The sequence below is a fragment of the Equus caballus genome, chromosome 24 (assembly GCF_041296265.1).
Source record: "Equus caballus isolate H_3958 breed thoroughbred chromosome 24, TB-T2T, whole genome shotgun sequence".
In the NCBI taxonomy this organism is placed as follows: domain Eukaryota; kingdom Metazoa; phylum Chordata; class Mammalia; order Perissodactyla; family Equidae; genus Equus; species Equus caballus.
The window spans coordinates 28,986,859-29,011,740 of record NC_091707.1 but is presented as its reverse complement, the minus strand read 5'-3'; the positions used below and the strand labels follow the sequence as shown (position 1 = coordinate 29,011,740).

The following is a 24,882-nucleotide window of genomic DNA, read 5'->3' as shown; positions in this document are numbered from 1 at the left end:
AATCCTTGCTCTGCCATTTCCAGCGGTGTGACATTGGGCAAGTTGCCAACCTCTCTCTGTCATTTCCTCCTGTAAAGATAATCCTGCTTCACCATTTTGAGGATACAAGGAAATGACGTGTGAGTAATAGCTTTAGGAACACTGGGTCATTCCACAGTGCAAGTTTTTATCATCAGCTTGGAGCCTGCCATGCCCGCACTCAAATCCAGTGAGTATAGGAAGTTCTGTGCGTGAATAAAGGAGGCTTCTCTTCCCTTCTGCCCTTGTGTGCCTTTGGTCTCCCCTGTGGACTGAATCCACAACAAGCCTGGGCCGTGATGTGGCTCCTCTGGACTCTGTTGTTTCTTCCTCCAAGCTCTCAGAGCTGAGCGGGATAAGAGTCTCCCCACATTCAGCTGTGAGAAAAGGGACTTTCTTCCTGGGAAGGAGTCTGGTCTGAATATCTTCCACACTCCGACATCACTGGTCTTGTTCTGCCGCCCAACCTCATTTGCTGTCTCCTGACTCCATTGATAGAGAAACCATTTGAGAGAGGCTCCAGGAGCTAAGGCTGCGGCTAGGCCAGCAGAGGGAGCAGTTTTCAGCAGCCCGTCCTCTTTCTCTCCTCTTTTCTTAAGAGCCTTTACTAGGCAGCACGTCCTCCTATCTCCTGGGTGGCATCTCCTGATGGAATGCACAGGTAAGGGTCCTCAGAGAGCACCAGCTCACTGGGGACAGTCCCTGGGCAGATCCACCAATCTTCATGGCTGAGCTCCATCCTTCCTTCCAGGCTGTCCTCCCCGCTTCCCTACCCGCCATCACCATAGCAACACAGAGCTATAAAAAATAAAAGAGCTAAGGCATCTAAATATAGTCTGAGTCTCAACACTTCCAGCATGGAGCCTAAAACTGAGGGGTGACAGCTAGAAGCACCCAAAGGATAAGCAGTGGCCAGGAAGGAGGGTGAGTCAAGGAAAGGTCAAGGGTAGAAGGGAAGGGCAGGGAACAATCATTTACAGAGCCTGCTGCTCATATCTTCTCATTTAACCCCCACACCACTGATGTGGATGTTATCACGTCCATGGTACTACTGAAGGCACAGAAGCTCGAAGAGCTTAGGAACTTGGCCAAGGACACACAGCTGTAAGCATTAGAGCTAAGATTTTAACTCGAGTCTCTGGGCCCCCAGAGTTTATGTGTTTTTCCCACCATACCACGTATACAGGTGCAGGCGGGAGAGTTTGCTGGGGACACTGAGCTTTCTGAGAAGGTCATATAAACAAGCTGAGGCTGGAGCTCCACTAAATTACTGGATGCTAGGCCTAGTCGGGTGGGGGACAGGGAGGAGAGGGGAAATATATGGCTTCTACCTAAGCAGCCCCTGTGTGTTCCTCGAGGGCCGGGGAGAATGAGGGGGAGTGTTGGTGAGACTGCATTTCCCAGGGTGGTGATGATATGGAGTGGGAGTGGAGGCTGTTACGACACCCTAAAATAAAACATAAACCAGTGCAAAGAAGGGCATTATTAGAAGCCCTAAACCAGAGAACGCTCACTGTGTGAGTCATACCATCGCTCATGCTCTCGCTCACTGATTCAACAAATATTTTTATTAAGCGTCTGTCATGTGCTCAACTCTGGAGATATGGAGACAATGAAAACAAACACAGTCCCAGCCCTCCTAGAGCTTAGGACGGTGGGGAAGACAAGGAAGGAAGTAATTACACACTTGATTGATTCTTATGACTGTGACATGTACGGTAAGTAGTAACAGAAGAACATCGCCTCCCTGATGGTAGCAGTGGAAGAGAAATACAGAGGCTCTTACAAATGAAGACAATCCACTTGATCAATTTTAAGGGGGGGTGTTTTTCAAGGTGAACAGAGCGGCTGTACTAGAAGCTTAGCTTTGACCGCCAGGCATGTGTGATCAGCGTACCCCACAGACTCATTCCCTGCCTTGTGTCTTCATAATAATCTTGAAGTCCATCTGATAACCGTGCAAACAAGGCTTTCAAAACTCAGCAAACTAGACCCAAATGAAACCTGACAGTATGGAAATGTATTAGGTCTTCTTCCTGCAGCCCTTGGTGTCACTGGCATGAAACCGAGTATGTGGCATGAAGACAGGTGAGTCAGCTATGGTATTGGCGCCTTAGGGTCGGCAGGAGCAGCACTGGGAAGTGTCTGTGAATTAAGCAGGAGGGGAGGGAGTAGGCATTAAAGTTGTAGATTTCTGTGGGTGCAAAGCTTTTCCAAACTACCTGCAAGGCAGCAAATATGGGGGCTGTTGTATGAATGAGTTAGAATTAGATAAGAGAATGGGTGTGGAGCCCTTTAGCTCTTTGGAGAAATGCCGTCTAAATACATAGTGTTGGCATCAGAGGTAATGATACAGTGCTCTATTTATAGTGCTCCGCTACCTACCTGCCAGCTCTTTCCCAGGGATGTAGTGCAGATGAATGGGCAAGATCTGGGAATGTGCTTTGAAGTCTTTGATTAAAGTCCTTCCAGGCAGATGTAGAATTTTAAATGTATTACATTAGTGTCACTGTCATTGTTTTTTCTTTTATCACCCGGGAGTGTCACCGCCTTCCGTTTCAGGTGAACAACTCTGCCTGACTGTTGCATGCGCTGAATGTCATCAGAAAGGCAGCGGCCCACAGATGTGCCGTATAAACAAACATGTTTTTAACTGAGGGCCCCAACGGCATTTTGGGCTGCTCCCATCAGCTGGTCCTTGCCTCTCTGTGAACCAGGCTTTCCCAAGCTCATTTTCTTTCCACCACTCGGAAGATGAAAACGTAGTGCATGAAATGAGTATTGACTGCAAACGTTCTGGCCCTGAACAGGGTGGAGAGGTGGCGATTGGAGGAAGGGAAGATGTGCCATGGAAGAGAAGCAGACTCTCCTCCACTGCCTCTCCCAGCCTCGCCAACTGAGTAAGGGAGCACAGCTCTGAAGAAATCATTGAAGTGGGGCAGAGTGGGAAAGGAGCTTGACAAATTGGCACTGATTTGCACTACAAAATCAGAGTCTTGCATCTATGGGAAAAGAAAAGTGTGGATGGGGGGCTTATCTGTCAAGAAGAGCAGCCAGGATCAGGCGAGAAGGAAGTGCATTCAAATGATGCCTCTGCCCACTTGACCTCTCTGGAGAACTTCTCCTCATCCAAGGTTGAGGCGCCTTCAGTAGGACGAATTGGTACCTTTACTTCCTCCACACACACCCTGATGGAGATCACACAGGACCTTGGAAGGGTAACCAATGGGATTAAAATATGCAGATGAGCTGCCCCTGCACCCACCCTCTGAGCTCCGCCCTAGGAGAGAACAGAGCATGCTGGATAATAGGAAAGGTCGCCCTCCGGAAGGCACGCAGCTGACATTGGGGAAGCAAGTGCAGGGGAAAGACGATCCCCATTTCCAGACAGACTTCCTAAGATAGGCTAAGGTCAACATGCAGTGACAGGAAAATGAGGAATGATGTTGAGGAAATGCAAGCCCTCACCAGGCATCACCCTTTGCCTGTCATTCTTCCTCAGGCCAGACCACGAGTTCGGAAAACACCCTGCCTGGTCCCAACCAGCACTTGCCAAACTCCCAGCTATCACGCCTTCTGCCAGTCCCATCCTGGAAACTAGGGAAAGAATAATTATTTCATTGGTTGCTCCAATTGTAACTTAAAACAACAGACCATGGTCAAATTGTGACATTTATGACTGCTTATTTTTTTAATGTTTACATATTTTTATTGAGATATAGTTGACATATAGCAATACGTTAGTTTCAGGCGTACCACAGAATGATTCGATATTTGTATATATGGCAAAATTTTCACCACGGTAACTCTGGTTAACCCTCATCACCACACAGTTACAAATTGTTTTTCTCGTGATGAAAAGTTTTAAGATCTACTCTCTCAGCAACTTTGAAATATGCAATACACTATTATGAACTATACCCACCATGCTGTACATTACATCCCAGGACTTACTTATTTTATAACTGGAAGTTTGTAGCTTTTGAGCCCCCTCACCCATAGCCCCCCCCCCCCCCCCCATCTCAGGCAACCACCAATCTGTTCTCTGCAGTATCTATGAGTTTGGGGTTTCTTTTTTTTCTACATATAAATGAGATCACACAGTGTTTATCCTTCTCTGTATGACTACTAATTGTATGTCAGTAATGAGTTTTACTTGCATGGTCTCATTTAAGCTTCTCCAAACCCTACGAGGTAGGTTTTATTATGGCACCCATCTTCAGATAAGGAAACTGAGGCTCAGAGAAAGTAATTTGCCAAAAGTTTTAAAACACTTAAGAACTGAACCCAGATATCTCTGACCCTAGAGCCCATGCTCTTGACCCCTAACTGAGAGAACGGATAATTATTTTCATGGCCTTAGTTATGAGAAGGAACAATGGAGCGTACACTTCACTGCAGTCGTGACTGAGTAACTGAGGAACCACAGAGCCAGGTTCTGGTCGAGGTGACGTCTTTGAAGGTCAAAGGAGTTTAGACTTGTTTGGGAAAGGGAAGCGATTACAGTGGTCTTTTCATAAGAGTAGCCCAATAACAGCACCTGAAGGGAATTATATGGACAAGAATGGAGTCAGGGAGATGAGGCGCGGGTCTGCCCCAGCACGCCTACCAGTATACTCACGTGCTAAGTGTTAAGTGTAGGTTCTGCTGTCAGTTCCCGGCTCAAATTCTGGCTCCATCACTTAGTAATATTCGTTAATCACTCATTCATTCATTGAACAAACATATACTGGGTACCGTCCATGTGCCAGAGACTATTCAAGTGCTGTTAAACGAGACGGTCATGGTTTCTGCTCTCGTGGAGCTTGTGTTCTGGTGGGGAGAACAGACTGTACCAAGATACACAAATAAATAAACAAGATGAAAATGAAATAGGGTGATTTGTTGGGGAGTAGCTGGAGAGCCAATCAGATTGGGTGGACAAGGAAGTAATATGTCAGCTGAGACATTTAAAAAGGACCCGGTGATAAGAATATCTGGAGGAGGGAAGTTCCAGGCAGAGGAAACAGATAGTGCAAAGGCCCTGAAGCAGGAATGAGGTTGAGCTTTGCAGTCTTGATCAGGTTCTCAGGGTGGTTCTGGAGCCAGCAGTATCAGCGTCACCTGGGAACCTGTTGGAAATGCAAGTTCTCAGGCCCCACCCAGACCTCATGAATGGGAAGCCCTGGGGATGGGGCCCAGCGTTCCATTTGATCAGGCCCTCTCGATGATTCGAGTATGCTGAAGTTTCAGAACTCCTGGACTGGATGACACAGTTTTCATTTTATTCTAAGTGCAATGGGAACCTACTGAGTGTTTAAGTAGGAGAGTCACCGCTTATGATTTTCTTTAAAAAATTTTAAAAAGCACTCTGGCTGTTGAGAGGAGAATAGACGGTAACAGGGTCAGAGGAACGGAAGCAGGGAGCCAGGTTAGGCGGCTGTTGCAAAGTCCTGGCGAGAGTGACAATGCTTTGAGTCAGGTGGTGTGGCAGAGAGGAGAGGTGGGCCACACCTGACAAGGGCAGGGAGGCAGAAGCCAGGGTCATAGAGAACTGGCCGCCAGCTGTCCAGCACACAGTTCAAAGGCGATGTCCTCTGAGAAGACATTCCACCCTCTCCGGTTCCCTCCTATCATTTAATAATAGGGAGCACAGCGGAGATCTGGCCTGTCACAGACGTTGGGTGGGAGCATGGGAGCTGAGGCTCCTAGAGGGTGGGGCAGGGGAAGGGGAGGGCAGTGATGAAGGGATGGGCTCCGAAAGGCTGAGAAAGTTTCCTGGCTTCCTGAAAGCCTGAAACGGTTAGCTCCGGAGGGGAAGTAGGAGCCCGCCTTACATCACACGCGCACACACACTCGCATGCACACACACGCTCACTCAGTTGAGCGAGACCTACAGTTTCCCAAAAACAAGGGTTATGGTTTTTTGCTCATAGCATTATCTATAAAATCCCAAGTGAGAACAGAAGCCTCTTGTTCTCCTCGCACGGGCTCAGGGGGTCAGTGGCTGAGGAGAAGGCGGCAGCAGCAGGGACTCAGACTCAGGTCCTTTGCCTGCTTGTCTGACATTCTCCCCATTATCCCACAAGGCACAGTGACCACGACAGTGGGTTGGGATTAGGGTGAGGTGAGTCATGCAACTGCAAGGCTGGGTCCTGTCTTTATTTAAAATTTAGATATTTTGTTCATCATGGAGTCATGGATTTTTCACGTTCATTCTGATTTTTTAAATTATTGCATTAAAATATTACTTATCTTGATTACTGCGTTATTTGGTGCCTCCTTACATTTTGCACCTGTGCCTCGCTTGCCTCACCCCGGTCCTGGCCCTGGATCTATTCTTCTCTATTCTATCTCAGCCTCTACTGTTGACCATCAGCAGAACTTTAAACACAAAGCAAACAGGATTTCTGTTCCCCTCACCCTTGTGAAAATCTCAGCTTCTGCTTTTAGACTCTGTTCCCCAAGAAGTTTGCCTGCTATGTTCTTGCCAAGATCACTAAGATCTGTGAAACTAGCAGGAGGCTAGATTCTCACCGCAGAGCAGAGGATGCCATGCTCAGCACTCCTGCTGCTGAGCTGGGGCTGGCTCAGGCCCTCCGGCTCCAATGCTTGACAGCGGGGACCCATTTGTCTCTATGTGGTGCCACACAAGAATTTACCATCTGTCTGTAGAAGAAAACAGATCACAGGTGGACATTTCTGACAACCCCTTTGGGACCCACAACACAATACACCCAAAATGGCATCCGTGATTGACATGCAACCCATACGCTGTTCTCTCATCCAGGGCCACTGCACTGCACAACTCCAGGGGGCACCATTCCCATTGACGTCCATGTGAATGGAGTGGACTGCAGTTGTGCAATGCTGCAGCTCTGCCTTAGTTTAGTCCATGACTGAATCAGTCAAGAAAATGTCCGTAGAATCAGATAATCTGTGTAGTTAAGTCTCCAATTGAAGGATTTCTCCGCCCAGCCCAGGGACGGTAGTCTTTTCTGGACTTGCTGTTCATTGGGATCTCTAGAAATTATCCACCAGAAATATGGGCTTTGTAAGTGCTCAAGTGGGCAGAGAATTAAGGTGGAAGGCAGGAGCTTTGACTGTGCTTGACTCCGGTCCTTAGGAGCCAGCTCCTCTCTCTTCCTAATTATTAGAAGGTTTTTCTTGGACCTGAAGTTTCATGTCTATATAATACAAACCTCTCTCCTTTCTGCTTGGATCAAAATCTTTCTTAAAAAATGTGATCCCCAGCAGAGAGAGAAAGCAAGACAGAGAGACCCAACATCTCCAAAGCCATGAATCAGATAACCAGCCACTTGTTCTTTTCAATGCTGGGAGCAGACACACTGTTAAATAAAATGATTTTATAGATTATTCTCACTGCCTTTCCAAGAAAGGGATTTATCAACTTCAGGGCACAGTAACCATTTATTCCTAGACCACTGGTGTTTTTTTTAACCTTCCTTCTTGACTTATAAGAAGAAAGAATTGGAGCTGTGAGTTGTCCTCCCTTTCCCAGACCCCACTCCCTTGCGGTGAGGCAAGAGAAAGTGGGGCCCCAGATAGGGCTGTAAATAACTAAGTCACATATACAGGTGACACCTGCACAGGTCCACTGCTATGGGGATTGGAAATTTAATTCCCCTTTGAGAATAACTGGGCAAGGCCCTTACAGAGACCATTTTTAAGAAGGCCAGATTCTCCCTCTAATGTACAGTAGAACGTTCCTAATCCTCCCCCCACTCCATCACATCCTCGCTCACGTGCATATACACACAATCAGGAATGTGAAGCACTCTCCACCACAGGGCAGCAAAGAGGGAGAGAAATCATCATAGTCTCAAGAGATGAGAGCACTCTTGTCCTAGCAAAGAAATTGTAGTTAGACAATGGATGAGCACATTAATTTTCCCACATGTGTGAGCACACACATATACATATACACATACATATACTTTTATCTCTGCATGGTAGCCATGGGAAATAGTCAAGCTTAGGAGCCCCCTTGAGGATTGTGGGATACTCAGACCAAGACTGATCAGAGCTGTTAATTCCCTCCAGAAGCACTAAATTTGCTAGAGCTTAATATTACTCCCTATCCCAGGGAAATTCCACACGAGCAAAGGGGATGCTTTCTGTACATGTTCACACCACTAGACTATGAGCTCCATGAGAGCAGGAACATGTTTCTGATCAATAATGAGTGAGTGGTGGATGGATCAATGGGTGAGTGGACAGATGGATGGATGGGCATTACAGAGAGCTTCCAATTCCAGGGATAGAGGGTTTGGTCTTTATCCTCTATGAAAGAGTGGAGAGGATAAACATTTGTGACTTAAAAGCTTTTCTACCCTGTAGAGCTACCCTGCCAAGCATGACAGCCTTCAAAAGGAAGGTGCCTACTTTAGATGACTGCTATTCTAAGAAATTTAAAAATTCCCTCACTCTGCCCTGATCTTTGGGAAATAGAGTGGCCCCTTTGAGGTTTTGGGCATCACTTTCCCTCTGACCACACCCTGAAGCCTAGGTCTGTAATCATGCAGTCATCTCAGATGCCCTTTTCCCTTTAGCCACAGGTAAGAAGCTCTTCAGTCCTTGGGAAAGTGGATATTTAGAAGAGCAAAGGAGTCAGTCATGAGCTACAGTGCCCGGTTATGAGCCCAGATGTTCCAGAATGAACAGAATGAGCATCAAGTCCTCAAACACATGGGTGTGCGCCCATGGACATGCCCAGCAGTCAAGTCTTAATTGTCAGTGGAGACAAAATGCTCTTACATTTCACCTAAGGGAAGTCACATCCTTGTGGGTTTTCTCTGATGAGTCCAGCTAGTCATAGCTATGGAGAAGCTGCAAGCAGCAGAGAGCTCATCACAAGGATCCAGAATAGATGCCAAAGCAGCAAAGATCATGTGCACGCTCCTCTATAAACATGCAAACACGCTTCCCTCCCACTTTGTACCTCCCTGCCTGTTCATCCTCCCACCCACCAGACCACCTCCCCCAAGTTGCAGAAAGTTCTTCTGTGAAATCCATCTCTTTGCCTCAGCCCTCCCCATATTCCTGTTGGTTCAGGCATGTGTGTGGAACAGTGAATCCAGCAAGAGTCTGCCAAACAGTGCTTCTGCTTACAGTTGTGCAGGTTGTGCACCTTATAAAGACCCCTGAGTGGAAGCTAAAAAGCCAGCCAGGGCTCTCCACACCAAGCTCCGCCCTCTGACACATTCTTGTGCAAGCCAGAGGAAGGCACCCTATCCTTGCCAAGCTGTGTATCTCCTAGGCTGTATCTTTTCTCAACTTGGCACAAAGGCACTGTATAGTCTAGCAGTGGCCCTGCCATCAGGACAAAGTATTCTGATTACAAAAGAGAGAGTGCAAGACAGTTCCAAGAGATCATCTGGCTCAATTCTTGACTTCGTAAAATAAATAAGCCTCCCATATTAGTTATCTATTGCTGTGTAACAAATTGTCATAAACTTAGAGACTTAACACAGTACCCATTTACTCCCTCACAGTTCTGTAGCTCGCAGGTCTAGGCATGGTGTGACTGGGTTCTCCACTCAGGGTCTCACCAGACTGAAGTCAAGGCGTTGGCCAGTGGGGCTCTTGTCTGGAAGCTTGAGGGGAGTGTCTGCTTCTGAGCTCATTCAAGTTGTTGGCAGAATCCAACCTCTTGTTGCCTTAGGTCTCAGGGCCCTGTTCCTTGCCATCTGTCATCCAGGGACCACTCTTGTCTTAGAGGCTGCCTACATTCCTGCTCATTCCTGACACCCTTCGTCTTCAAACCAGAAGTGGCGTGTTGAGTCCTTCTCATGCTCCAAAGAGATTCATCCACGAATCTCTCTGGCTGCCCATTCTTCTTCAGATAGAAAAAGCTCTCTGCTTTGAAGGGCCCGTATGTTCAGATGAGACTCCAGGGATGAGGGCAGAGCATCTTTGGTGGGACACTTTAGAAATTCAACCATCCACAGCCTCCTCACCCACCCAGATTCCTTTTAAAAGCCTTTTTCCCCCCCAAATCTTTGAGCCTTTTTCCCCAAAGCCTTGTTTGAATCAGCACGTTCATACTTTACTGTATCAAACGTTACTCACTTTGAGCAAACGCTAGCATGTAGTAAAATAATTTGTAAATCAGTCAGAAATACCTTTTCTCATCATAACCTCTCTGAAACATTTTGGTAGAATCTGACAGCTGTGCTGGAACTGGCTCCTACCAGTTCAACAAGAGCTGATTGTCAAATGTTTAGGAATTTTGCAAACTGGTTGTTAAAACTATTAGTAGCTTGAAGTTGACTATAGTGGGAGTATTTACGCCATGGAAGGCATACATTCCAAATCAGGGTTCCATTTTTTTCTGGCGATCTGGCTCACCAGCATACCACTGGGTATAGATTTTACAAGTCATCTACTTGACCTCCTGCAGCATGCAAGAATCCTTTCCACGGCCTTTTTCATACAGGGTCATCATTCTTACTTTTTAATACCACCAGGAATGGGGTGATCATCCCCTTGTAAGCCAGTTCATCTCACTGATGTAACGGTATGTCGCAGAATTGCAATCTATCTGCCTGCCTGCCAGTAGCCCCAGTCCTTTGGAAACAGCACTTGTGACGGTCCCAGAACCATTTGGAGTGGGTGCCATCTCCCCCAGGAGACATCTCTCCTCTGGATCCACATATCAGATTCCAGTTAGAAGCACAGCCTTTAGAGCCACGCCATCTGAGTTCAAATCCCTACTCTGCCACTCATTTAACTATGACCTCGAGGAAGTCTCTTAACTTTTCTGGGCCTCTGGTGCCTCATCGATAAAATGGGGACAAAAATAGTACTTACCTCCGTGGTTATGGGGAAGATTAAATGAGATGATATATGCGGAAAGAATAGCACCTGGCTTGGTGTGTACCTACTTCAAGGGTTTGTTGTGAAGATTAAATTACTTAATATAAGTAAAGTGCCAGAATAGAACAGTGTCTGGCACAAAGTAAGCATTATATTAATAAATTAATTTGAAACATGGTTTTCAGACCCTTCATCATCCTAGTCACCCTATTCTGCTGCACTCCAATGTCCCTCTCAAGATGTAGTGTCGGAATGGACCTAATTACTCCAGCCCCTGGCTGAAATACTGGATGTTGATTCCAACCGCCCCCTCCCTGATTGGCACTAGCATTTCAGCAGCTGCCTCTTTTTTCTTCAGTTTTTGATAGAGTCAGAGAGTCCTCCTAGGAGTCTTGAGCCCTAGTCTTGATCCCTAGACCAGCAGCCTGGGCATACCCGAAGGCTTGATAGAAACGCAGAATCTCAGCCGCACCCCAGACCTGCTGAATCCGGTCCCTCGAGGGATTCATACGCACATGAAAATTTGAGAAGCACTGTTTTCAGGGACCCTATGACACACCTATTTTCAAGGAAAAATATCAGTTACCGCATCATAAGCCTTCTTATGAGACAAGGAGCCTTTCCCTAGCCGTGGTAGGACGGGGAGTGCCGGTGCTGGGTTGTCAGGGTGTGGTTGGGAAGTGAGGGGCTATTCTGTCCCATTCACAGAGCCAGAACCCTGCCCTGGGAAGAGACGGGGGAGGCTGCGCCCAGAGAGGGAGATAACAAAGACTAAAGGAGAACCCAACACAGAGATGTGAAGCTCTGAAAGCGCCCAGGGAAAGGCTGACAGCTTGGCCGCCAGCTCTGTCCTGCAGCCCCAGGTCAAGGAAGCTTTGTGAGCATTCGCTGGCCTGGAGCAGCCAGGATAAATTTAGAAATGATGAAAAGAAACCCTTCTTGATATGGTGAAGAGTCATTTGGTAGGAATGCAGAGGGAAGAGGTCTCTGAGTCAGAGATTATTTAGAGATTATTTCTAGCAAGAGAGGGCCATAGGGCTAGGGAGCCACCTACTCACAAGGCAATGCAGAGGCTGATCCACTTATTACCCGCCTGTGCTGCCTGAATTTAGATGGGAGAATTCTGGGATTCCTCACTGTGGCCACAGCTTGGGAATGGCACTCAGAGTTTACCCACCTGCTTGTATGAAATAAGCTATAGGAATAATAGGGGACATATGCCAAAACCCCAGCTCTGCTGCTTGCTAGCTATGTGACTCTGAGCATCTGTTTTCTCATCTTTAAAGTGGAAGTAAAGATACTTATGCTACATGGCTGAAGTAAGGATGAGCTGAGAAACTTCTTCTCAGGGCACTGAATACAATGTTAATGTTTGTGTCCTCTTAGATTCCTTCCTTGTATAAAGTGAAATTCACAGGGCCCTCCTCCAATGCAGTATTTATTCACCCAACAAATAAATGCTGCTTCCTCCCTCTTTCACCCTAAAGGAACTCGGCGGTCGGAGAGCACCTTTCCCTTTGCAGTACCCTGAGGACCAGAGGCCTGATATGGAGTTGGGTGTCCTCAGTGCAAAGGAATGTTCTGAGAGGCCAGCCAGGCAGCCCAGAAATGTGTTTCCTAATCCTTTCCGGGCCGTTGGTGGGAGATCTCCTGGGAGCATCTTTTCCAAGCGGCACTGCCAGGTCTTAGCTGGGACTGCTGCCTGCTTTGGCACCTCCCTCTGCAGAAGGCTCAGAAGAGAGGCAGGTGCAGGCCCTGGAGCCTCTGAAAGCATCACTGGCTCTAGGAGCAGCTGCTCGGGATAAGCTGACCCCATGACCATTCAGAACTGCCAGTGGGCCGGAAGGAGGAATTGGGAATAGGAGAGACGTAGGGTTCAAAAACACTAGCCCACGCCCGTGAGTTAGATCCCGCTGGTTGTTGGAAAGCTCTTCCGCAGACTGTGCAAACGGGGTAGATTACTAAGCTGAAGGCGTAGTTCAGTGACACTGGGCTTCCGGCCTCTTTGTCTCAGCAAGAATCCTTAGGCATTCCATCAAAATTGCCCTCAAAATATTTTTTTGTCCCTAATGAGTTATATTTTTACTGTGAAAAGACAGAGTAGATTCATTTCATGAGGCCTCAGGTGTGTTAGAAATTCACCATTAGTCACTCAGCAAGTCATGACGGAGGGCCTCCTCCACACCAGGTACTAGGACTAACTGGCAAATAAGAGAGACAGGTTCCCTGTCCTCACGGAGCTTACACTCTAGGGTGGACAGACTATAAACAAGTTAATAAACCAACCAGCTCAGTTCAGGCTGTGATTAGTGCACTGAAGGGAACAGCAGATGGAACATGATGGAAAGTGACCCTTGGTGGAAAAGTGGAGATGGTGGGGAGGAAAGACACCCAGGGAGATAACGTGGCCATGGGAGGCCTTTCGGAGGAGGTGATTTTACATGGAGACCCAAAGGATGAAGATAATCAAGGACCCAGGCACAGGGAACAGCAGGGATGATGCCCTAGGTGGGAAGGGACTTGATTTTAACAACAGAAAGGTCAGTCTGTCTGGGACTCTTGAGCAAGGGGAGAACATTATGAATGAAGTCAGAGAGGTCGGCGGCAGCTGGATCATATAAGACCCTATAGGCCATGGTAAGGACTTTGTATTTCTTCCAGTCATAGGGGGTATGATAGGACCTGGGTTGCACTCTTAATGAATAACCTGGTTGTCGTACAGGGAAGGGATTGAAGGAAGAAGGCAAAGACAGGAGCAGGAAGATCTCTTAGGAGGCTATTGCGAAGTCCAAGGGAGAGGTGATGGTGTTTTGATCCAGGTCTTGACAGCAGAGGGAGACATGGTGGTGAATTAAATGTATTGGGGTTGGAGGTGGGGAGGGGAGGAGGGGGGATGAGGGAAAGGAGGGAATCAGGGGTGATTCTAGGTTTGGGTCTTGAGCACTTTGGTAGATGATGGTGCCATTGGTTGAAAGGAGGAAAAACAAGTCTAGAAAGAGAACTCAAGACCAGGCTGGCCTCTTACTAAATTTGTACGTTCTTGTGCCCTCACTGGTGGCTTGAGCAGACCTGAGAACTTTCTCAGTTTTCAGGAGCTGGAAGGGATTTCTCTAGCCTCCAGGCAAGGTAACACCTTAAGTCCAAACAGATGTGGCGCCTTCCCCATGAATGATCTCAGTGAGGGCATCGTACACCCTAGGGGCACTTGGTACACTAGGGGCTTCTAGTAGTTCACTAGAAATCACAACAAGCACAAGTCACACTGTATTTTATGATGTGTGGTCTGTCCAACCCAGAGCTTGTCACTGACAGAGGCACGAGGCCAGATTTCGGGAGACTGTGAGAGTTGCTCTGCATGCTACCACCCTAAACATTCCAAGCCCCTCTAATAACCCTTTTGGAGTCTATCATCCTGTTTCCTCCCATCCTTTCTTGACCTGACTTGTATTTCCAGCCGGTACCACCTCCTGAGTCACCGGTTCCATTTACTGATTTCCCCTTATTTTCTGACTTAATGACTGGAAATGATAAGAATCCCTTATGTATTACTCTCAAACCCCCAAACTGGGGTCATATTACTCTTAGTAATAATGGTTGCTATTTATTAAACCCTTACGAGGCAGTGTACACCCACCAAGTACTTGACACACACTATCTCATTTAAGAGCGCTAGGAAGTAAGCATGAGAGTTGGAGAGCTTCAGCAAGTTGCCCAAAGTCACCTCGCTAGTGAGAGGTGGGGGCCGGATTTGATCCCAGGTCCTCAGTCTCCAGTGCCAGTGCCGCTGCTCTGGAGGAAGGCAGGCCGAAGTGTTTTGGCCTTTCAAAGGTTGAACACTCACTTTCTGTGGTGGCTAGCCAAGTTTCTCTGTGACTGGGGTAGCTGGGGCAGGTGATGAGGGTTTGGAGTCTTTGGTTTTGAAGCAGTGGGGTGGCAGAGGCCGGAGTGTGTCAGTAACTGCTATTACATTCACTGCAGGAGCGACGGACCCATATCTGGTTCTACAGGATCGACAGTGTGGGCAACGGAAGCTCTGTAGCTACCCAAAGCACTAACGGTGACTTAGGAGAACAGAGAGGTTGTCCCAAATCAGAATATTACAGATATTCCTACTTTATAAAAAGGAGTAACGGGAGGAGCTGAAGGTCTGAGTCTCCTCAACAAAGGTCTTGGAGCACCCGGCTCTGACAGGGTGGTGTCCACGGGCAGCCGCACAGGGCTTCTGCCCGGATGCCTTCTTCCTCACCACTGAGGCGAGACTTGGCTCCATGCCCACTCCCAGCCAGCAATGTCTCCCACCCTCTGGGAGAGGCCTAAATATCCTGGCTGCAGTCTGATCCCGAGATGTCCCCTCATTAATCCAGGGCTGGGAGAGGCCCAGGCTCACCTCTGTTTTTAAATCTCCTAGTAATACTTTAAAAAATGAAGAAATGCAGAACAGGGTCACTAAAAGTTGGCTTGTATTTTTCAATGTTTAAATTAACAAAATAACATCTTTTAACCTAAAAAAGATATATAATTGCACTGGTCACAAGATCATCGTAGGATTTACAAACTAGTCATAATTCAGAGCCCCCTGGAGTGGATGCGACCTGGTCAGTGTGCCCTGTGACCACTGCAAAGGTCCTTTGGAGATAGGGTTGGTAGCTTCTGATGCCTGCTGTGAGTTCCCAGGTTGTGTGACATGAGCAAATGGCCCTCCTGGCTTCCCTGTGACCCTCACTGCCACAGAGAAAGGGAGAACTTCTACTGTTTCTAGGCAAGACTCCCATAAGCCAACTTATCCTCCACGACTTTCTGCCCTTTCTATGAAATAAACCTTTCACATCAGTATCAACTGATTTCAAAAGTCAAAAACGCAAGAGAGGTAGGGAAGCAAGCATTATGGGAGGAAGCAAATGCCTGAGCCATTAGAGGTATGTTATTTCGTTGCTCTCACCCCTGCCCTGGGATGGTGTGAGTATCGTTTAACCCATTTGTGTATCAGTTAAACTATTTGTCCAAGGTCACATGGCATATCCAGGATTAGAACCTTTGACTGTAAACCTGAGTTCCTTCCGGTCTTTGAGTCTGACCACACCACGAAGCCACTTGAAGCCCAGGAGGAGCCCGGTGAGGCTGAAAGGGACCCTGACAGCCACTCTCCTCCATGCCCTGTGGTGTTGGGGCAAACTTTGACCTTTTTGGATCTTTTCACTGTTTCCTTCACTTCCTGTTTCTTCTCCTGGCTGGTTTGCCCCCGACTCTGCTCCTTGCTTATGATACTTATTTTTCCATCCACAGCAAAACAATTCACATCAAGGTAATTGATGATGAGGCGTATGAGAAAAACAAGAATTTCTTCATTGAGATGATGGGCCCCCGCATGGTGGATATGAGTTTTCAGAAAGGTGTAGTACCCTGTCCTCCACACTAACGTTAACATTCTTCTCTCCTCTTCTCTTTCTTCCTTTCTCCAATCCATTTGTCTCCTTCTCCTCCCCTTTCTTCTACCTCTGTGGTTCACTTCACATTGCTTTCTTTCTTGTTCTCTCTTTTCACCTCTCCCTCTCCTCTCTCCTTTCTCTACTCCCAGCTCTGTCCTAACACCTGCCAGCCTGTCACATGGTATCCGTAAGAGGGATGCTCAAGAGCCAATAATAATCTTTGTGGGATGGGGAAATGAACATGGGCGAAAACAGAGAGATGGGGAGAGAAAGAGAGAATGAGAGAGAGAGAGAGAGAGAGCCAGGCAGTGTGCTGAGAGTATGGTATGTGAGGCTCTCTGCTTCTCCTGAATGGTTTAGTATACAGGAAAGAAAAAGACCGGGTAGCTGAACACCAGGCAGGAGGGCAGCACTGGCCAGGCTATCACGTAGATTTCCACAGGGCAGCTATTCTCAGGGCTAATATTACAGTCCCTGGACATTGAGCATCAATGTATTTGGATTTGGGTTCTGTTTATAGTCCATCCTGTTCCCTAAAGCAGACCTTAGGAGCCATCTTGTCTGCCATATCCCCGCTATCAAGGTGTGTTTCTCTCACAGGTTAGAATAGTGGGAGAGAGGATTCTGACCTGAGCAGAAGCTTCCACAAGAAGTCATAGGACTTCTCAGAGTGGATGGAGCCTTTGCCTTCAACTTAAATGACCCCATACACCCCAGGCCTCCAATAGGCAAGTCTGAATAAACGCCCTCTTCTAGAGAGAGCATGCTATAGAGGGGGGAGCTGCCAGTATCTGGGGCAATGTTCCCTCGCTGGCCAAGCCGTCAATCATATCCCTCCAGGCCATGCCCATGGTCTCAGAGCACCCCATTCCCACAGCAGAGTCCCTGCATGGAAACACAGGCCAGGCTCACCTCTCGTAGACAGCCCAGGGTCTAGGACCCAGAGAGAAATTCCCAGAAAATGCTTCTTGACAATCAGTGAGTTTTGTCTTTTGTCCACTGAGCAAGATGTGAAAAGGAGTCCAAAAAAGTGCCAGAAAGGTGACCAAAAATGTACTCGTAAAACACCACATGCACAACACAAATCCACAGCAAGTCTTGTGCCCAACAAACCACCTCAGGTCAGTCCACCCCTTTATAGACAGCAAAGCTGAGCCTGTCTAAGGAACGGAACAGGAACATCAGAGGCTCTGATGAGACATTTCAGCTATTGTTCTTTAGTACCTCTTTGCCCTTTGGAGAGCATTTAGGACTAAAAAAAAAGGAGAAAATAATAATCAGGGCTCACTAGTGGGGCCACCGAGCCCACTGTGGTTCCATGAAGGACCGAGGGCAGCCACACAGGGAGATCCAGGCCCACATAGCATCTTCTCCACTGACGGTGGCCCTGAGCCAGCCTCAGGCCAGGCTTCAGAGGGAGTGATTTTCGAGGAAACTTTGCTTCCCTGGATGATTTGTTTTTAAAAGACACTATGTTTCGTTGAGATACCCAGAAATGAACAGAAACCTCCATTGCCTTGTCTCCCAGCCCCTTGATAATCAGCATTTAAGGAAGCCAGCCTTGGGGCACATCACCCCTACGTGATAGAAGTCCAAAGGTGATTTAGAATTGGATGATCTTTACTATTTAGTCCACACTTCCCCAGGAGTGCATCAGCTGTAGATATTAAAGGAGTCCTGTGTGATATTGTGGTTAATACTTATTTATTTTAGTTCCTACCACTGAAGGCTTGTGAGATAAAGAATGAGAAAGAGAATAGAATCCTGGCTTTCTTGCTTTCTCTCTCTCTCTCTTATTTCCCTTCCTCGTAAATACTTTCCTTTTAAAGTTTTCTCATAAAAATTTAAGAAGTGGGTCTAGACACAAAGAAGGGAAACAAGCCCCTAGCTAGGTACCGTTGACATGTTTCCTGTTACAGAAGGGCCCTGGGTCATTCCCAGTGGGCCAGTGGTTTACCAGCTGCCCAAGGAAATGCCACTGTTACCATGTGACACCCAGTGGAATGTGCTGCCCAACTCACTTCGTACTAACCACCAGCAGGATCTAAAATGACTCCTCCCCACCATCACCCCTTCTGCCTTCCCAGTCCCCGCCTGTCCTTCTGGATCCCTTCCTTTGCCCACTTTTCCTTGCCTCCTGGCTCCCTTTCCCTCTCACCCATAAGGACAACTATGACCAAGGAGACCAGCAAAGCTAAGACCATTTCTATATAAGAACAATACAATCCACCGTAGCCCTGCCAAAAGGCACCATGGCGGGACTGGGCTGCATGTGCCAAGAGTGATGGGGAATGATTTTAAAGGCTGTGCTCCAAGTGACCAACCAATCAACCGACCCAGTCGACACACTCTCTCTCTTGTTGTCCCTACAGGAAAACCATAAGGGTTAAGATAGTAGATGAGGAGGAATACGAAAGGCAAGAGAATTTCTTCATTGCCCTTGGTGAACCGAAATGGATGGAACGTGGAATATCAGGTGTGAGATTCTTTAAAAAACAAACCGACGAACAAAATAAAACATCGAAAAGAAAGAAAAGTGTAAACAAACTGAAAAGCAACAACAAAAAGCAACTATGTTTTTTCTCCCTCCTTTTATTCCCTTTTCCTCCTCCTTTTGACCAGCAGACTTTTTATTCTCTTCCCTCCTGTACGCTCAGTCTCACCCTGTTTCGGTTATCGTCTCTGCCTTCTTAGCCTTAGCTTCTTACAAGTCCTCCTTTCCCATCTTCTGGGCGCTGCAGCCTCGACTCCTCATCACCCTAATGAGTTCCACCCTGTGCTCCAACTATCCAATTACCACTGTCCCCTGCACTCTCCCCCACAGCCCACACACACATACACCACAACCTGTAAATGTGGAAATTCCTTGGTGGGTGGGGAGGAGAAGAAAAAGAAAGGAATGTGATGCAGTGCATGCCTGTGCCCATCCCTGCCTCCTTCCCCTCCCCACCTCACACTCTCTAGCCTGGGTTAAATGGGGAGGGTCTGGGATGGGGGCTGGGACCCATGTTGCAATGATGCTTTGACAGTTTTCTGCTGCATTCTCCAACCTCTTTTGAGTGCTTGGCAGGTTATACACTTGCAGAGTGGCCCCTAGGCCCCTCTGCCCTTCATGAAGGTAAGTGTTTTTATCTGGCTGTTCGGAGTTGGGTAGACTGTAGCATGGAAAGTCTTACCAATTGTCAGAGGCCACAGCTTCTGAGAGCTCTCTGAGAGAGAGTTGTCTTGTGAGGTAGTCATGCTGTCTGGAATCCTGAACTATTCTTCCTTCCCCTGGCATCCCACCCCATCCCATTCTACCTCTGTTCCTAGCCCAAGGTAGGGTACTTTATTCAGACGACTCTAAGATAATGCAATCTCTAACGCAGAAAATTAAGAGTCTGCCAAAGGAAGAAAGTAATCCAGGTATGGCAATCTCCCTAGCCAGAGGGCCCTGGAAAAGGACTGACATTGGGCATGAGTACTGACTTATGGGTTTTCCAACAGGAGAAGGGACTCTTAAGTGGTATAGCTGGTGTTGATTCCTGAGAAACAGGTGTTGAACGGTTCACAGAAGCCTGCCTTTGCTTTGCATCTGCAAATGAGCCTATCACCCAGATCCCAAGACAACTCTCATCCCACATCAGAGAAGTGGCCTCATTTCCTCCTTTCCTCAGGACATGCATCTTGGAATACCTGCAGGCTTCCATTCCTAAGGGACTGATTATGTTGCAACCCAAGGTGGATGTAAGGAAAGATTTCTTCCCTTGAAGAAAATAATTGGAAGCCACTACTTTGAAAGTGTTGGAGGAATATATGTGGGAATGGGTAACAGTGCTCTTGGGAAGGAGGAGCATATTCGCACTCCCCTTCAGGAGAGTTATGCTGCTGGGAGCCTCATGGAGGAAGGGACAGTGAGGCTCATCTGCTTGTCAACACGGGGTGATTATTCTCCAACTACTTGATAGTCACATGACAATGAACAGTGTAAAGCCCTTCACTCAAGGACAGATCCAAGAGATTCAGCAACTATACTCCCAAAGGCTCACCAACAGGTCTTCTTCTCAGACCCGTATGATTGATCAGTTCTCATTATCTTCTGGGGACTTGCTCTGCACAGCTGACCAGTTCTGTGCGCACACTGATTTGGACACATGTGGTGTTCTAGAAGCAGAAGCCCTTTCCATCTTACATTACTCATCCTCTCCTTAGCCACGTAATAAGATGCTGCCATGCACCTGACTGCCAAAGAGTGCTGGGAGAAAGAAAAAGTCTCTGGTTTCATTGCTTCCTAGATTGTGTTCCTGCCAATCCTCCAGTTTCAGCTACTGAGAATATTCTCAGAAATTGTCTCAACACCTGCCCTACCTCATTCCCAACTCCCTTGTGCGTTGACTCTACATCTTCACGAGTGGTTGGATGCAGCAGACACCTGAGGCCATTGTAAACCAGTTTCATCAGTTTCCACAGTCTCAGCTACTTAGGTGCAAATGAAAGGAGCACAAAGGATCATACAGGGTAGCTGGAAAGAAGGCAGTGGCTCCAGACAAGAAGAATGGGTTGGAAGTCCATCCATGACTTTATTCCATCAGTAAGGAGGCTCTCTTTTCTACCTCCCCAACAAACCCCTATAGCAGGACAGCAAGTGACCTGAGATAAACCTTGTGCTCTTCAACAGACTTGGCCAAACACAAACATCTATAGCTACTCTCCATTTGAGGACCCCTTTTTTCTGCACTAAATTCTCTGTCCAAGGGGATGTTAGGAAAGCCCTGGTAGAGCCTAGCCCAGGGGGAGGGAGTAGGTGAGAAAAACGGAATTTCATCAAGCTATCGGTGTGATATGCCCCCAAATCTTCCCATACCAAGATGCCAAGATAGAAGGTGACAACAGGAAATGTGTCATTTCCTGGCCTGCAGTTCTATTCACTATAGGGTAATTTTCAGTTTCTTCAGCTTGTCCCATATTTTGGCATCAGACCATAAGGTGAAAAGTCATAAAACTTGATTGTCTAGGCTCAAAATCAGAAGAAAATCTATCCTGATTTCCTGAATTCCCTGCTTCTCTTGGAGTGAGAAACTGCAGTGGAAATTGCTTTTCATTATTGTGGCTGCATGGGAGAGTCTTAGGCATTCAGAGCAGCATAGGCTCTGCATGGTCAAAATGGCAATGGCATTACAAAAAATAGTAAAGGACTGGATTTGAAGTAAGAGAGTCTATTCTTGGCAAACAAAACAGACCTCAGAGGTGAAATTAAAATCTTTGGACCCACTAGGGGAGGGAAAAAGAGAGGATGAATAGGCAACACGGTTGCTCTGGAGTAGAGTAAGCACTGGAGTCTAGAAGTGCACTTCTGAGAGCAAAACTGAGCAGCAGAGTCAAAGCTACCTGGCCTGGGCCTGGATACTGGATGCCTCAGGTGGGAAGGGAAAGCACTTTCCCCCAACAATGGGGCCTGTTTGTGCCTTCTTTCCCACATCCGTGGGCTCACCCTGACAAGCTGCCCAGATCTTCCAATTACTCACTGGGCTGTGCTGTGTCCTGCTTGTCCCTGGAATATGTGAGCAGAGATCTATGACTCTGACCTGATGCTGGGGATCAATAAAGGGGAAAGTTCAGCTCCAGCTTCTCTCTTCAGCAGCAGCAGGAAAAACACCCTGGACGTATTATGTCACTCAAAGTTGGCCTACCTGGCTCTTGCTGACCCATCTATAACTGCTAGATGGAAAGTCTCAGATTCACATAGACAGTGACCAGAGATGGTGTGATTTCAGCTGACCGCAAGCCCTTTCGCTGCACTAGGGATGTCTGAGTGAAAACCACGGCAGCAAGGACCTTTTTGGAAGAGCTGCCTCTTATCTGGCCTACCTGTGTACACTGATGTGTTCCAGTCTCTGGTCTCCATTGAAACTTGGGGGCCAGGGATGGGGGCTTTTCCAGTGGGTGGAGATCCATAGAAGGAACAGAATGAGAAAACTCTCTTGCTGTCTCTCTGTCTGTATATCTCTCTATCTCAATGTAGTAAAGAGATCACTGATCCATTATCCCTTGGAATTCGATATGAGAAAACCAAAAAAAGTCAACTGCTGTTCACCCCACTTATATACCATAAGGATTCTGGATCTACATGTGCCTTCAGTGACTGTGAATAAGGAATGATGGGTCACAGGCCTGAGTTGCATTCCTAGGGATTCTTAGAAGAAACAGTTCACAGACACTCCCCCGCCACCAACACACTGTTTCCTCAACATCCTCCATCAGTTGCCCGCTACACCAGGGGTATGTGACAGGATGTTCCCAGACCTTTATATGACAAGAACCAGGGAGTGAGGGACTGTTGAGATGAAAATGTGGTGTGTCACAAGAATTTTTAATTTTTGGATCTTGAAGTCTAAGAGAGCTAAGCATAAGTACAAATTTAGAGGGCTAGGGACAACCTGTGTTGGGCATATCTTTACCTCAGCTTCCCAGTCCATGTAGGACCTTGTATATGTCATCTTCCATCTGTGTATATCTTTTGATATGACAGTCTCTCCAGAATATCTGGACTCTGATTTAAACTTTCCTTTCTGGAACAAAAAGACTACCATCCAGAGATGCAGCACCACAGGATCTATGAGAAATACAATTGCCAAAATAAGGCAACAAACCTTTATCAAACACCTACTAGTTGCCGTGACTTTACTAGGCACAGGTGATCCAAAACGGTAGGAGTCCATGGCCCCGACCTCCAGGCTGTATCTATAAAAAGACAAACTGTTTCAAGGAAAACATTCTGCAGGACTTACCTTTTCACTAGGTCATTCTTTTAGGGGAACTCAAAGTTCTGGCCAGCATGGCAGCTAGGAGGCCATTTGTGGTCAAATGTTATGGGCACTGGGAAGCTGAGCGTGATCTGATTAGGAGGTTAGGGATAAAGGACATAGAACTGCACACTGCTCCACTCTTGTGCACCATTACTAGTGCCCTGAGATCCTATTCAAGTGCCAGGGTCCTATTCTCCACCGATAAGCCAGCCACTTTGGCAGGGTTGGAACCCATACAGTTTTCAATGTAACTGGATTCTCACTCCATTACAGAATAGATGTGAGAACCCGATCTCTTAGAAATTCGCAAATGACCAACTCTGTCTCTGCTCCACCCACTTGGTTCCCCCATCCTCATTCCTCTATCCTTAGCCCTCAGAGTTGCAGGGAAGCTGTGGGGAAAACTCTTATTTAACTGCAGGGCCCTGGTGCTCAGCAGCCTCTCAGCGGCTCACACCTCTTGCTGCTGCTGCTGCTGCTGCTGTGCATGCTCCATATGCTGCCTTTTGCATGTCGCTGCAGAGCTCTCACCTACTAAGCTCACTGCTTTCCTTATGCTGCCAGCAACCACAAAGCCTGGGGACACTTTCAAGATGGGACCTTAATGCTCTTTCCTTTTCTTTCTTCCCCTTGTCTGATATCTATTTGCAAACAGCGCTCCTGTTGTCTCCAGGTAAGAGGTGTCTTGCCCTCTCTTTTCTATGTCTTGCCAGTGCCATTACTTACTTTAAGATCAATGTCCTTTGATTTATTAGTAGGAACCATGGGCTTGAGTTAACTTGACAAGTTCTCCCAAGGACTGGGAGATTTATTTCCCTAATTATAATTGAAGTAATCCTAAGGACGTAGATAATTCCTTGAGCACCATTTCTGCCAGTAGATGGGGGTAATGGCATAGCTGGTTTTCTCTGGGACCAGGAAGAGAATTGAAATTTACCAAAGAGATGGTGGGTCGCAGACTTCTCCTGCATCTTAACTCATTGGTCCTCTCATGTTGTGGGGCAAGGAGGGTGAGAGTCAGAACTGAATCTCCTAATAGGATCATGATGGGATTTGAAAGAAAATACTTTGATCTCAAAGAACCCAGGGAAAAATAATCAGGAGCTTCTATGAGAAAGTGGAAAACAATTTTTAAAGACTCTGGAATTTTACTGCTCCTGGAGATCTTCCATCTCATCGCAGCTGAGACCTAAATTGCTAGAACTTTGGTTCGTTTGTCATTGACCCTTGAATTCACATGTGCCATGGACGACAAGAAGAATTAGGATATTATATTGGATGGGGGCAATTTTCTGGCTGGAAGTAGAAATTTTAGGGAATTTATTGTAGAGAGATCCTCATGCAGAATCTAGATCCTGTTGTAGGACGTACAGCTGCTTTGAGAGTGTGCTTGAATCAGTGGAATCCAATCATAAACAGTGTCCAACTTTTTGAGCAGATAGGAAAACATTTCCATCGTATCTGGCAATACTTCTGTTCTTGGTGCAGGCAGAGTGAGCTATACAAGACATCTCAATATATTTTAAAAGAACATTTTACATTTCATCAGCTCTTTGAACATATAAAAATTTTGAGGTCATTAAAGAAGCAAAGCACCTTATGGAATTCTTTGGTATTCAAAGTTACCTGTAGGCTGCACCTTGGGTTTGAGAAGGGGCAGGATACACAGTAAGGACATTTGCCTCCTTGAAGCCTCAAACAAACAATGTAAACCCCTACATTTTCTCTTTTCGATAAAAAATTACTCCAGTTTCCTTGGCCTCTTGCTTCCTCCTTATACCAATAGGATAAGGACTATCTCCAACCCCATATATCCTCCTATTCTCGCAGAGTAT

At 47.0% G+C, this 24,882-nt stretch overlaps 1 protein-coding gene across 10 annotated transcripts in view; it reads left to right on the top strand.

The window, feature by feature from the left end:
- SLC8A3 (solute carrier family 8 member A3) overlaps positions 1-24,882 on the top strand; it is a 139,718-nt gene that overhangs the window by 103,353 nt on the left and 11,483 nt on the right. For 2 of the 10 annotated variants that reach the window (XM_023627999.2, XM_023627997.2), the window contains exons 3-4: positions 16,120-16,226; positions 23,703-23,720. The exons of 1 other annotated variant lie outside the window; for it this stretch is intronic. In XM_023627999.2, the coding sequence (XP_023483767.2) occupies positions 16,120-16,226; positions 23,703-23,720 (125 nt within the window). Of the gene's footprint in view, positions 1-16,119; positions 16,227-18,634; positions 18,739-23,702; positions 23,721-24,882 lie in introns of all 10 variants that reach the window. 7 more of the 10 variants (XM_023628000.2, XM_070249944.1, XM_023628001.2 and 4 more) reach the window with 5 other exon arrangements.